Source organism: Salvelinus sp. IW2-2015, linkage group LG1 (genome assembly GCF_002910315.2).
Source record: "Salvelinus sp. IW2-2015 linkage group LG1, ASM291031v2, whole genome shotgun sequence".
Taxonomy (NCBI): domain Eukaryota; kingdom Metazoa; phylum Chordata; class Actinopteri; order Salmoniformes; family Salmonidae; genus Salvelinus; species Salvelinus sp. IW2-2015.
Genome location: NC_036838.1, coordinates 34,445,660 through 34,460,035, shown reverse-complemented (window position 1 = coordinate 34,460,035; position 14,376 = coordinate 34,445,660). Strand labels below are relative to the sequence as shown.

General features: G+C 43.8%; 1 protein-coding gene across 4 annotated transcripts in view; it reads left to right on the top strand.

Moving 5' to 3' along the window:
- The window catches only part of atf1 (activating transcription factor 1), a 30,419-nt gene extending 16,597 nt beyond the window's left edge, over positions 1 to 13,822 (top strand). For 3 of the 4 annotated variants that reach the window (XM_023990772.2, XM_023990781.1, XM_023990760.2), the window contains 5 exons: positions 5,693 to 5,790; positions 10,660 to 10,799; positions 11,233 to 11,436; positions 11,645 to 11,789; positions 12,896 to 13,822. In XM_023990772.2, coding sequence (XP_023846540.1) covers positions 5,693 to 5,790; positions 10,660 to 10,799; positions 11,233 to 11,436; positions 11,645 to 11,789; positions 12,896 to 13,040 — 732 coding nt within the window. In that variant the 3' untranslated portion in view covers positions 13,041 to 13,822. The remainder of the gene's footprint in view (positions 1 to 5,692; positions 5,791 to 10,659; positions 10,800 to 11,232; positions 11,437 to 11,644; positions 11,790 to 12,895) is intronic. The other variant, XM_023990765.2, reaches the window with a different exon arrangement.
- The last annotated feature ends 554 nt before the right edge of the window (positions 13,823 to 14,376 follow it).

The following is a 14,376-nucleotide window of genomic DNA, read 5'->3' as shown; positions in this document are numbered from 1 at the left end:
GGGGAAACATTAGTTCAGAGTACTCTAGTTAGTTTGAACATTTTACACAGATTGCCATGGTCCAGTAAGCAACTAACGCGCTGTAACTTGAGGAACGGCAGGGAGTCGTATACCAGTTAATACTAATGCAAATGGTTAGTTATGGTCTGGTTACTAACGTTAGCTCATCTGATGTTGTAACGTTATTAGCTAGCTAATTTTCACCGCATAAACTCAATTATTTGATCAGTTCAGTTGGCTAATGTTGCTCAACATTTCTCTGGCTAGCTAATGGAGAATTTGATCCAGCTACTGTAGCAAGATGCTTAACAATACATTTACATTTAAGTCATTTAGCAGACGCTCTTATCCAGAGCGACTTACAAATTGGTGCATTCACCTGGATATAATCCATGGAACAAACCACTTTACAATAGTGCATCTAACTCTTTTAAGGTGGGGGGGTGGTATTGGGGGGAGAAGAAGGATTACTTTATCCTATCCTAGGTATCCTTAAAGGAGTGGGGTTCAGGTGTCTCCGGAAGGTGGTGATTGACTCCGCTGACCTGGCGTCGTGAGGGAGTTTGTTCCACCATTGGGTGCCAGAGCAGCTAACAGTTTTGACTGGGCTGAGCGGGAACTGTACTTCCTCAGAGGTAGGGAGGCGAGGCAGGCCAGAGGTGGAGAACGCAGTGCCCTTGTTTGGGTGTAGGGCCTGATCAAGCCTGAAGGTACGGAGGTTCCACCACACTTCCTCCCTCACCTCAAACTTTCCAAATACCAGTTTTTCGGTTACTCATGAAGTACGCTTTATCACCTTCTCCGTTGTCAGATCTACACGAATCACGTAGGTCACCAAATTTGGATTCAAAACAGCAAATATGCCAAAAGGTGACTAGTTTGCTTCCCTGGTTATTCCTCCACCAAACTTTACAGTTGGCACTATTCATTCGGGCAGGTAGCGTTCCCTGGCCTCTGCCAAACCCACATTCGTTCCACTGGACTGCCAGATGGTGATGCGTGTTTAAAATCACTCCAGAGAACGCGTTTCTACTGTTCCAGAGTCCAGTGGCGGACAGCCTTACACCACTCCAGTCGACACCACCATGCGCAATGCAAGCGATCTTATGCTTGTGTGCAGCTGCTCGGCCACAGAAACCCATTTCATCTAGCTCCTGAAGAACAGTTCTTGTGCCGACAATTCTTCTGGAGGCAGTTTGGAATTCAAGTAGTGAGTGTTGCATTTTTACGCGCTGTGCGCCTCAGTACTCGGCAGTCCCGTTCTGTGAGCTTTTGTCCTACTACTTCACGCTGAGCCGTTGTTGCTCCTGGACATTTGCACTTCACAATAATACAAGCACTTACAGTTGACCGGGGCAGGTCCAGTAGGGGAGAAATGTTACAAATTGACTCGTTGGAAAGGTGGCATCCTATGATGGCGCCACGTTGAAAGTCACTGAACTCTTCAGGAAGCCATTCTACTGCCAATGTTTGTAAGGAGATTGCCTTACTGTGTGCTCAATTTTATATACCTGTCAGCAACAAATGTGGCTAAATAGAGGAGGCCACAAATTGAAGGGCTATCCACATTTGTTTTTTTCCTGCCACGCAATGTTGTTTATCTATCTATCCTCCTCTCTCTCTCTCTCTCTCTCTCTCTCTCTCTCTCTCTTCTCTCTCTCTTCTCTCCTCTCTCTCCTCTCTCTCTCTCTCTGCTCTCTCTCTCTCTCTCTCTCTCTCTCCTTCCCTCTCTCTCTTCTTCCCTCTTCTCTCTCTTCTCTTCTCTCTCTCCTCTCTTCTCTCTTCTCTCTCTCTCTTCTCTCTCTCTCTCTCTCTCTCTCTCTCTCTCTCTCTCTCTCTCTCTCTCTCTCTCTCTCTCTCTCTCTCTTCTCTCTCTCTCTCTCTCTCTCTCTCTCTCTCTCCTCTCTCTCTCTCTCCTCTCTCTCTCTCTCTCTCTCTCTCTCTCTCTCTCTCTCTCTCTCTCTCTCCTCTCTCTCTCTCTCTCTCCTCTCTCTCTCTCTCTCTCTCTCTCTCTCTCTCTCTCTCTCTCTCTCTCTCCTCCTCCTCTCTCCTCTCTCTCTCCTCTCTTCTCCTTCTCTCTCTCTCTCTCTCTCTCTCCTCTCTCTCTCTCTCTCTTCTCTCTCTCTCTTCTCTCTCTCTCTCTCTCTCTCTCTCTCTCTCTCTCTCTCTCTTCTCTCAATTCAAGGGGCTTTATTGGCATGGGGAAACATGTGTTAACATTGCCAAAGCAAGTGAGGTAGATATTATACAAAAGTGAAATAAAACAATACAAATTAACAGTAAACATTACACATACAGAAGTTTCAAAACAATAAAGACATTACAAATGTTATATTATATATATACAGTGTTGTAACAATGTACAAATGGATAAAGCACACAAGTTAAAATAAATAAGCAAATATGGGTTGTATTACAATGGTGTTTGTTCTTCACTGGTTGCCCTTTTCTTGTGGCAACAGGTCACAAATCTTGCTGCTGTGATGGCACACTGTGGAATTTTCTCCCAGTAGATATGGGAGTTTATCAAAATTGGATTGTGTTTTCAAATTCTTTGTGGATCTGTGTAATCTGAGGGAAATATGTCTATCTAATATGGTCATACATTGGGCAGGAGGTTAGGAAGTGCAGCTCAGTTTCCACCTCATTTTGTGGGCAGTGTGCACATAGCCTGTCTTCTCTTGAGAGCCATGTCTGCCTACGGCGGCCTTTCTCAATAGCAAGGCTATGCTCACTGAGTCTGTACATAGTCAAAGTTTGGGTCAGTCACAGTGGTCAGGTATTCTGCCACTGTGTACTCTCTGTTTAGGGCCAAATAGCATTCTAGTTTGCTCTGTTTTTTTGTTAATTCTTTCCAATGTGTCAAGTAATTATCTTTTTGTTTTCTCATGATTTGGTTGGGTCTAATTGTGCTGTTGTCCTGGGGCTCTGTGGGGTGTGTTTGTGTTTGTGAACAGAGCCCTAGGACCAGCTTGCTGTAGGGGACTCTTCTCCAAGTTCATCTCTCTGTAGGTGATGGCTTTGTTATGGAAGGTTTGGGAATCGCTTCCTTTTAGGTGGGTTGGAGAATTTAACGGCTCTTTTCTGGATTTTGAGAATTAGTGGGTATCGGCCTAATTCTGCTCTGCATGCATTATTTGGTGTCTACGTTGTACACGGAGGATATTTTTGCAGAATTCTGCATGCAGAGTCTCAATTTGGTGTTTGTCCCATTTTGTGAAATCTTGGTTGGTGAGCGGACCCCAGACCTCACAACCATAAAGGGCAATGGGCTCTATGACTGATTCAAGTATTTTAGCCAGATCCTAAATTGGTATTTGAAATTTATGTTCCTTTTGATGGCATAGAAGGCCCTTCTTGCCTTGTCTCTCAGATCGTTTACAGCTTTGTGGAAGTTACTCTCTCTCTCTCTCTCTCTCTCTCTCTCTCTACTCAGCAAAAAAGGAACATCCTCTCACTGTCAACTGTGTTTATTTTCAGCAGACTTAACATGTGTAAATATTGTATGAACATAAGATTCAACAACTGAGACAAGTTTCACAGACATGTGGCTAACAGAAATTGAATAATGTGTCCCTGAACAAAGGGGGGGTCAAAAGTAAGTGAGTATCTGGTGTGGCCACTAGTTGCATTAAGTAATGCAGTGCATTTCCTCCTTATGGACTGCACCAGATTTGCCAGCTTTGCTGTGAGATGTTACCCCACTCTTCCACCAAGGCACCTGCAAGTTCCCGGATATTTCTGGGGGGAATGGCCCTAGCCCTCACCCTCTGATCCAACAGGTCCCAGATGTGCTCAATTGGATTGAGATCCGGGCTCTTCACTGGCCATGGCAGAACACTAACATTCCTATATTGCAGGAAAACACGCACAGAACGAGCAGTATGGCTGGTGGCATTGTCATGCTGGAGGGTCATGTCAGGATGAGCCTGCAGGAAGGGTAACACATCGAGGAGGATGTCTTCCCTGTAACACACAGCGTTGAGCTTGCCTGCAATGACAGCAAGCTCAGTCCGATGATGCTGTGACACACCGCCCCAGACCATGATGGACCCTCCACCTCCAAATCGATCCCGCTCCAGAGTACAGGCCTCGTGTAACGCTCATTCCTTCGACGATAAACGCAAATCCGACCATCACCCCTGGTGAGACAAAACCGCGACTCGTCAGTGAAGAGCACTTTTTGCCAGTCCTGTCTGGTCCAGCGACGGTGGGTTTGTGCCCATAAGTGACGTTGTTGCCGGTGACATCTGGTGAGGACCTGCCTTACAACAGGCCTACAAGCCAATAAGTCCAGCCTCTGTTCGCAATARGCTGAGAGTCTGAGCACTGATGGAGAGATTGCGAGTTCCTGGTGTAACAGAATGGCAACTTGTTTGGATGTACTGATCCTGTGCAGGTGTTCCACGTGGTCTGCCACTGCGAGGACAATCAGCTGTCCTGTCTCCCTGTAAGCGCTGTCTTAGGCGTCTCTCAGTACGGACATTGGTGTTTATTGCCCTGGCCACATCTGCAGTCCTCATACCTCCTTGCAGCATGCCTAAGGCACATCCACACAGATGAGCAGGGACCCTGGGTATCTTTCTTTTGATGTTTTTCAGAGTMAGTAGAAAGCCCTCTTAGTGTCCTAATTTTCATAATTGTGACCTTAATTGCCTACCGTCTGTAAGCTGTTAGTGTCTTAACGACCGTTCCACAGGTGCATGTTCATTAATTGTTGATGGTTCATTGACCAAGCATGGGAAACAGTGTAATCCCTTTACAATGAAGATCTGTGAAGTTATTTTGATTTTTTTGGGGGGGATGGGTTCTTTGAAAGACATGGTCCTGAAAAAGGGATGTTCATTTTTTTGCATCCCATTCTGTCTGTCTGTTCAAAAGTTTGGGGTCACTTAGCTTTTCTTTCAAAAACAAGGACATTTCAAATTTTCTTTTTGGGCCATTTTTAAAATAACATAGAATTGATCAAAAATACAGTGTAGACATTGTTAATGTTGAAAATGACTATTGTAGCCTGAAACGTCAGAATTGTAATGGAATATCTACATATGCGACAGAGGCCCATTATCAGCAACCATCACTCCTATGTTCCAATGTCATGTTGTTAGTTAATCCAAGTTTATCATTTTAAGAGACTAATTGATCATTAGAAAACCCCTTCTGCAATTATGTTAGCACAGCTGAAAACGGTTGTGCTGATTTTAAAGAAGCAATACAACTGGCCGCCTTTAGACTAGTTGAGTATCTGGAGCATCAGCATTTGTGGGATTAATATGGGAAACCTTTTAATTATATTTGCTGACAAGTTGCAGTCAAATTTTGGCACCAGTAGATTAGCTTTGTAAACCACACCCCTCTGCAACCACACCTTCTGCGATGTTGGTTACAAGGCGGTACGTATTTATATTGGGTAAGAGAATAAGATGTTACCATTGGTGTATTCAAATTAGATTTTGATAATCACAATCCCCCTAAATAATCCTGCCTTCTGAATTCAAGTGTTTGACATGGAGAAGTTGACCAATAACTTTATGATCAAACTTTATCAATGTACCAGCAGCACTCATTTTTCATGATCTGATTTCATTCAAATATCACGAAAATAATTATTTTTGACTGTGCAGGACCTTCTAAGTGAACATGGTGTATGAGTAACTCATCATGTACCGGCGTCTCTTCTTCTCCTCCACAGGGCCAGGGCTCAGACAGTGACGATTCCCAGGACTCCTCAGACAGTGGAGCCTCTGCCCAGAAGACCAGAGAGATACTGGCCAGACGGCCCTCCTACAGGTAGCCGCCACCGCGCTGTTGTATCAAACACCATCTTAACCTGTCCATGTAGTGGTGGAAAGAAGTGTGTGCAGACTGCAGAGGTCAATGCTGGTGATAGACTGGGATATTGGTGGCGCTCAAGTCACCTTTTCACCTAGTTTAACACCTGATTTGTGACCCCACCACCTTCTCTTTTTGGTGTTATGTTCAAACATTTTAAATGTTACTTTTTACATTAGGTAAAAGTACAGACTCAGAGCTTCAAAATGGTATATCATACAGTGCATTCAGAAAGAATTCAGACCCTTTTATATTTTCCACATTTTGTTACCTTGTAGCCTTCTTCTAAAATAAATTTAATAAATATTTATCCTCAATCTACACACAATACCCAATGACAAAGCGAAAACTGTTTTGGGGGAAATGTTTGCAAATGTATAAAAAAATCAAAACAGTAATTGGTGGAGAAGAGCCTTGGTCAGCTCTAGAGTTCCTATGTGGCGATGGGAGAATGGTGGTGGCAGCATCATGCTGTGGGGATGTTTTTCAGGGGCAGGGACTGGAAGACTATTCCGGATCATGGCAAAGATGAACGGAGGAAAGTACAGAGAGATCCTTGATGTAAACCTGCTCCAGAGCGCTCAGGACCTCAGTCTGGGGTGAAGTTTCACCTTCCAACAGGACAATGACCCTAAGCACACAGCCAAGACAACGCAGGAGTGGCTTCAGGACAAGTCTCTGAATGTCCTTGAGTGGCCCAGCCAGAGCCAGAGCCCGGACTTGAACGGTCTAACATCTTTTGAGAGACCTGAAAATAGCATATTTCTGTCCTGTGCTTTGGAGCAGGACATGTAATGCCCATAGCCTTTTCAGATGCATGCATGGGGGATGGTTGCACATCTCTGGGAGGAAGGACATCAACGTTGCACAGCAGCTGAAACCTGGTCCCAGTTGAGTGAAAGCTCCTTGGCTGCAACAACACCAGGCTCCAGACAATTGAAGCTGTAATGGAAGAAAGCAGACAAAAATAGACATCACACGCCAGCAATAACATTCCTTGACCCGAAGTTCAAGCAATAAGCTCAAAGTACAAAGACAAAATACCTGAAATGTTGGTTGTTCACCCTCGTTCATCTCCTTGTACTGGGGCCGAGAACAGGTTTATGCTGAAAGACAAATTCCAGAAAAACAGGTTAATACACAAATTCATTCATCTCCTATATCTTTACCTGTTGAATGCTACAGCTGTACTAAAATGCCCTGTACACTCAACCTGCTTCCAGCCGAACAATTGCAATGCAGACACTACACGATAACTAAAGGGATTTAGGAAACGTTTAACTAGATAATTACCAGCTAGTTGAACATGCAAAAAAACAACCGAGGTCTATAATCCAATGCAGATGGCTAACTATTTAGCCATCATTTCATTGTGACTAGCTAGCCAACTTAGCATGTCCCTATCACTTAACATGGCGTTTGATTAGCATTCGCACCACAGTGGCTAATTTCAGTAGCTAGCTAGGTAAACATGACAAACTGACCAACATGACAAAGATTATAATTATGTCATGCATGGCTTAGCACATCAGCAATCAACATTAAGAGCAGAATGCAACTGGCCAGCTCAGCTAGCTAGCTGGCTGTAACTTTACCTGTATGCAATTGGATAGCTAGGTAGCTAACAACAAACAACTTTTTTGATACAGTTGAGACAGTGCATTGGAAAAGTATTCAGACCCCTTGACCTTTACCATATTTTTTTACGCTACAGCCTTATTCTGAAATTGCTGAGGATTTTTTTTATAATCAATCTACACACAATACCCCATAATGACAAAGCGAAAAACAGATTTTAGTCATTTTTGTAAATTTATTCCCCCCAAAACTTTAATTACATAAGTATTCAGACCCTTTGTTATGAGACTTGAAATGGAACTCCGGTGCGTCCTGTTTCCATTGATCATCCTTGAGATGTTTCTACAACTTGATTGGAGTCCACCTGTGGTAAATTCAATTGATTGGACATGATTTGGAAAGGCRCACACCTGTCTATACAAGGTCCCAGAGTTGACAGTGCATGTCAGAGCAAAAACCAAGCCATGAGGTCGAAGGAATTGTCTGTAGCCCCCCAAGACAGGATTTTGTCGAGGCACAGATCTGGGGAAGGGACTCTTCCTAGAGCTGGCCGCCCGGCCAAACTGAGCAATCGGGGGAGAAGGGCATTGTTCAGGGAGTTGACTGAGAACCCAATGTTCACCTTGTCAGAGCTCCAGAGTTCCTCTTTGGAGATGGGAGAACCTTCCAGAAGGACAACCATCTCTGCAGCACTCAACCAATCAGCCCTTTATGGTAGCGTGGCCAGGCGGAAGCCACTCCTCAGTAAAATGCTCATGACAGCCCGCTTGGAGGACTCTCAGACCATGAGAAACAAGATTCTCTGGTCTGATTGAAGTCTTTGGCCTGAATCCCGAGCGTTGTGTCTGGAGGAAACCTGGCACCATCCCCTGTGGTGGCAGCATCATACTTTAGGGATATTTGTCAGAGGCAGGGACTGGGAAACTTTTTTTCTAAACCTGTTTTCAGCTTTGTCATTATGGGGTGTTGTGTGTAGATGGAGGGGGGACAAATMAATTTTAGAATAAAGTTGTAATGTAACAAAATGTGGAAGAGGTCAAGGGGTCTGAATACTGTAGCTATCTTGGCTTTTTAACTGTAGACTTAACTGTGTATGGACTATGATGGCAGTCCTTCCAAATTTAAAGCTGCTAGCAGCAATGCCGGGGTTAAAGCTGTTGGCCCACTTTGCCACCATCAGGACCAATTTTAAAAATGTTTCTAGGATGAGCTACTGCTGTACTCCTACAATGATGCTAGAATGATATCTTTTAGATGTTTACTAGTGTTAGGTTCTTATTTTTCAGAGTAAATAACTCACGAACACTAGAGAAGCTTTAACCAAGTTTAATCTAATCAAATGTATTTATATAGCCCTTCTTACATCAGCTGATATCTCAAAGTGCTGTACAGAAATCCAGCCTAAAACCCCAAACAGCAAGCAATGCAGGGTGTAGAAGCACGGTGGCTAGGAAAAACTCCCTAGAAAGGACAAAACCTAGGAAGAAACCTAGAGAGGAACCAGGCTGAGGGGTGGCCAGTCCTCTTCTGGCTGTGCCGGGTGGAGATTATAACAGAACATGGCCAAGATGTTCATAAATGACCAGCATGGTCAAATAATAGTAATCACAGTGAACAGGTCAGGGTTCCATAGCCGCAGGCAGAACAGTTGAAACTGGAGCAGCAGCACGGCCAGGTGGACTGGGAACAACAAGGAGTCATCATGCCAGGTAGTCCTGAGGCATGGTCCTAGGGCTCAGGTCCTCAGAGAGAGAATTTAGAGAGGGGGCATACTTAAATTCACACAGGACACCGGATAAGACAGGAAAATACTCCAGATATAACAGACTGACCCTAGCCCCCCGACACAAACTACTGCAGCATAAATACTGGAGGCTGAGACAGGAGGGGTCAGGAGACACTGTGGCCCCATCCGATGATACTCCCAGTTACAGGGCCAAACAGGCAGGATATAACCCCACCCACTTTGCCAAAGCACAGCCCCCACACCACTAGAGGGATATCTTCAACCACCAACTTACCATCCTGAGACAAGGTCGAGTATAGCCCACAAAGATCTCCGCCACGGCACAACCCAAGGGGGAACGCCAATCCAGACAGGAAGACCGCGTAAGTGACTCAACCCACTCAAGTGACGCACCCCTTATAGGGACATCATGGAAGAGCACCAGTAAGCCAGTGACTCAGCCTCTGTAATAGGGTTAGAGCCAGAGAATCCCAGTGGAGAGAGGGGAACTGGCCAGGCAGAGACAGCAAGGGCGGTTCGTTGCTCCAGTGCCTTTCCGTTCACCTTCACACTCCTGGGCCAGACTACACTCAATCATAGGACCTACTGAAGAGATGAGTCTTCAATAAAGACTTAAAGGTTGAGACCGAGTCTGCGTCTCTCACATGGGTAGGCAGACCATTCCATAAAAATTGAGCTTTATAGGAGAAAGCCCTATCTCCAGCTGTTTGCTTAGAAATTCTAGGGACAATTATGAGGCTTATGACCGTAGCGTACGTGTAGGTATGTACGGCAGGACAAAATCGTAAAGATAGATAGGAGCAAGCCCATGTAATGCTTTGTAGGTTAGCAGTAAAACCTTGAAATCAGCCCTTGCCTTAACAGGAAGCCAGTGTAGGGAGGCTAGCACTGGAGTAATATGATCAAAKTTTGCGGTTCTAGTCAGGATTTTAGCAGTCGTATGTAGCACGAACTGAAGTTTATTTAGTGCTTTATCCGGGTAGCCGGAAAGTAGAGAATTGCAGTAGTCTAACCTAGAAGTAACAAAAGTATGGATTAATTTTTCTGCATCATTTTAATCATTCCCAAAGGTTCTGTACAGCTGTAATCAGACAGCAAAACATTTATTTATTCAGTTATATACATCCTACTTAAGACACTCCTCCTCCTTACAGTTTATGGCTCCACAGGAAACTAATAAAGAGGGTAACAGGATGACAAACCTTTTACTGCCTTAAGAGAATCTGTCCTCACCTCCTGACCTCAACACAGTCCTTCATCTAATCCACAGATGTTCATTGTTTTTCTTCAGAGAACCATTAACTTCTGACGTAACCCAGTCTCTTTCATTTCCTATCTCAATGATCAAAGTTTAGCCGATTCCAACACTAGTGAGCCACTTCTTCTCCATTCATTTTCCAATCTCATTACTTTGGTTCTGTAGCATTGTGTGTTTTAGTGTAAGGATTTCGGTAATGGATTATTGTATGAGTAATCTCCCGCTTCTTCACGGTGGTCTGTAGGAAGATCCTCAATGAGCTGTCTGCTGAGGAGGTGGCGTCACGGAATGAAGGAGAGGATGAAAACCCTGCTTCCTCTGGCATGACCACAGTGACAATGCCCAACACCCAGACAATCTACCAGACTAGTAGTGGCCAATACAGTAAGGGTTGCCCTACTACATAGCACTACAACAACCACACACCATCCTACCAGTGCATAATTATGACACCATAAATAGATTATACAGTTGGATATTGTTAGAATTGGAGGCACTTGTTGAGTAATGGATCATCAATAATGGGCTTCTACAGTTTTGTGAAAATATATCGCACCGCCGGGGACAGGGAGTGCAAACTGGCTCCCGAGGTGTGGTACTGTAAGCATGCACAAATCCCTCAACTTTTCACAGGCTTTCAACTCAGGCAGCCATGGGCAAGACCAGAAAAGTGAACCTTCACACAGTTGCAGTTTCTTTTATAAAAATGTATATATCGGAAAAAATGCAACAGATTTTTTTTTCTCTCTCATATCGGTGCCCGTCATACCTAGTAGTTACCATTGTCCCTAACTTCCTGTGTGTTTATTGTCTGTAGTTACCATTGCCTCTAATGGCGCCATCCAGCTGGCCAGCCCAGGGTCAGAGGGTCTCCAGGGGTTACAGACTCTCACCATGACCAACTCAGGCCAACAACAGGGCACCACCATCCTACAGTACGCTCAGACACCCGATGGACAGCAGATACTTGTGCCCAGCAACCAGGTGGTCGTACAGAGTGAGTATGGCTTCATGACTCACGGTAAGCGTTGAGACGATACCACAAGGAGAAGTACCCAGTAGTGCCTGCTAAACCCCCCCCCCCATAATTGTCTTGTGTTGTCACTAAAGCTTCTCTGAAGGTGTGTAAATATCCACTGAACCCAGCTTGTGGTCCACATTGTAATTTGTTAAGATTTTGAAGAGGAGATGCTCTCATCTACTGTTTTAATTGGCCTCATCCCCCTCAGATGCAGGAGGAGAGATGCAGACGTACCAGATCCGCACGGCACCCACAGCGCAACAGACCGTAGTCATGACTTCCCCTGTAGGAATATCTGAACAAAAGAGTGGCGACCCCACCATGAAGAGAGAGATCCGCCTCGCCAAGAACAGGTGTGTGTGTGTATATAAAGATGTGTTGTGGCAGTGCACAGTTGGTCCCTTTGTCTGTTTGTGTGTGAACCAACTTCTCTGGTTGAAAAAGGCCTATGTGGCATCGATATTAGTCAAACATTTATTCCAGAACCAAAATGTACTAAAGTGTAAGTAGAATAATTTTGGTCATAAAGTCAGTATATTCCAAAAGTGATTTGTGTAACTGAAGATCTCTCAACTTACATGAGGGTTGGGTTTTGATTTCAAACCTTCCCACACAGGACCGCTGCCTGGCACCGTAATCACGGCTGGCAGTAATCAAATCATCTGGATCACAGCTGCCTGTTGTGCTGTAGTGCACACTATCCAATCGCTCACCAGACTCAATCTACTACCCTGCCACTTATTTACAGACAGCCAAAGTAACCATTAGCGCACAGTGCCTCAGACTTCATTAGATAGCATTTGCGACAATGTCTTATATTGCTATGTTGAAAGAATGAGTTCTTTTATAAAAGGCTTTTTTTACCCAACTAAAACTACTGAGTGGTGCGGTGGTCTGAAACACTACATCTCAGTGCAAGAGGTGTCACTGTAGTACCTGGTTCGAATCCAGGCTGCATCACATCCGGCCGTGGATTCGGAGTCCCATAGGGCGGTGCAAAATTGGCCCAGCGTCGACCGGGTTAGGCCGTCATTTGTAAATAAGAATTTGTTCTTAACTGACCTAGTTTAAAAATATATWTTTTWAAATCACATTTGTGAGCTAACGTTAGCCTCAGAAATTCAACTTTTATAAAAAATGGCAACATCTAGAAAGCAGGATGCTCGAAGCATGGAATTCCCTGACCAATCACGTACATGTTGCCATGCTGCTGCGTCACGTGGTTGCTAAGCCATGTGGTGTGGTGGCCTGTTTTGTTCCTAGTCGGTCACCATCCCAATCAACATTAYTGCAAGGATATGATATAGTCAACATAAGACACCCACATCGAACCACACCACTAAGATTGAAATCTTGTTTTCCTTTAATGAGCAACAGAAAAACACATGGAGAATCGATGAGTTCAGTCGCTCTTTAAATGTAATCCTCTAAAGCAGTTTTCTGTGTTTCTCCCTGACAGGGAAGCTGCCCGTGAGTGTCGCAGGAAAAAGAAGCAATACGTCAAATGTCTGGAGAATCGTGTGGCGGTGCTGGAGAACCAGAACAAGACTCTCATTGAGGAACTCAAGACGTTAAAGGACCTGTACTGTGTCAAAACAGGATAACCAGGAGGAAGAGAAGCCAGCCAGCGAACAGGACATTTAACGGCAGTGAGCGGCTCAGCTCTGCCACATGAACAACGCGGGGTTAACCGGGAACACATTTCATTTCAAACCTGAAATCCTCCTCCTCCTCAGTTTGTGTTTTATACTCTTGTTTTAACATGTCATGAGTGGTGGCCATGGGAACTGTCCCATTTTTAGAAGACAATGAAAGGGTGTGAGAGGTTGACTGTTTTTCATTGTCTTTTTATTGAGCTAACGAATGGATTACTAACGCTTAAATTTGTGTATATTTTGTAAGCACACGGGAGGCGTGAATTGTGAGCTTTATCATTGACATTCAATTTCCAATTGTGTCCCCCTTTTCCAGAATCAACTCCTTATTTTCCTTGTGTAGCAGTAGGTTCAATTTGCTGTTTTTAACATCTATCAATTTGCGGCTGTATTGATTGTATGATGACTTCTATGACGTGATTTCATGTATTTTTTTATGTGAACCAGCTATTTCCACCACCACCCCCATTCTTTCCCCCATGAGGAAATGTTACAAGTACCATTCCTTATCCTTGTCAAGAGGGATGTAAGGGGTATTAGATAAGATAACATTGTGTAAGGCGGACTTTGCTGTTACTAAGACAATCTATCAGGGAGAACACACAATGGCAGGGTAATATTTATTTTCTATTTCTGGAGAGGGGGAATGAGCGAATCAAACAAAAAGAGGGAAAGCATTGTCACTCATTCTGTAAGTAAATTGAAATAAATATTTTTCCAGTCTTTACATACATTGCTTACTGGGGATTTTTCTGTTACGTATTATACATTTTTGGGGGCTCAACATTCATTTGGGCTGTTCAGTGGTGGAAAAAAATACCCAGTTGTCATACTTCASAAAAATTAAAGATGYCTTTTTTAATAGAAAATTACTCAAGTAAAATACTACTTGAGTAAAAGTATTTGGTTTTACATATACTTAAGTATCAAAAGTACATTTAATTGCTAAAATATACTAATGTATAAATCATTTCAAATTCCTTATATTAAGCAAATCAGACGGCACAATTTTTTATGGATATGCACGGGCACACTCCAAAACTCAAAACATTTACAAACRAAGCATTTGTGTTTAGTGAGTCCACCAGATCAGAGGCAGTAGGGATGATAATGGATGTTCTCTTGATAGGTATGTGAATTGGACCATTTTCCTGTCCTGCTAAGCATTAAAAATGTAAATAGTACTTTTGGGTGTTTGGGAAAATGGAGTAAAAATTACATTATTTTCTTTCGGAATGTAGTGAAGTAAAACTTGTCCTAAATAAAGTACAGATACCCCAAAAAA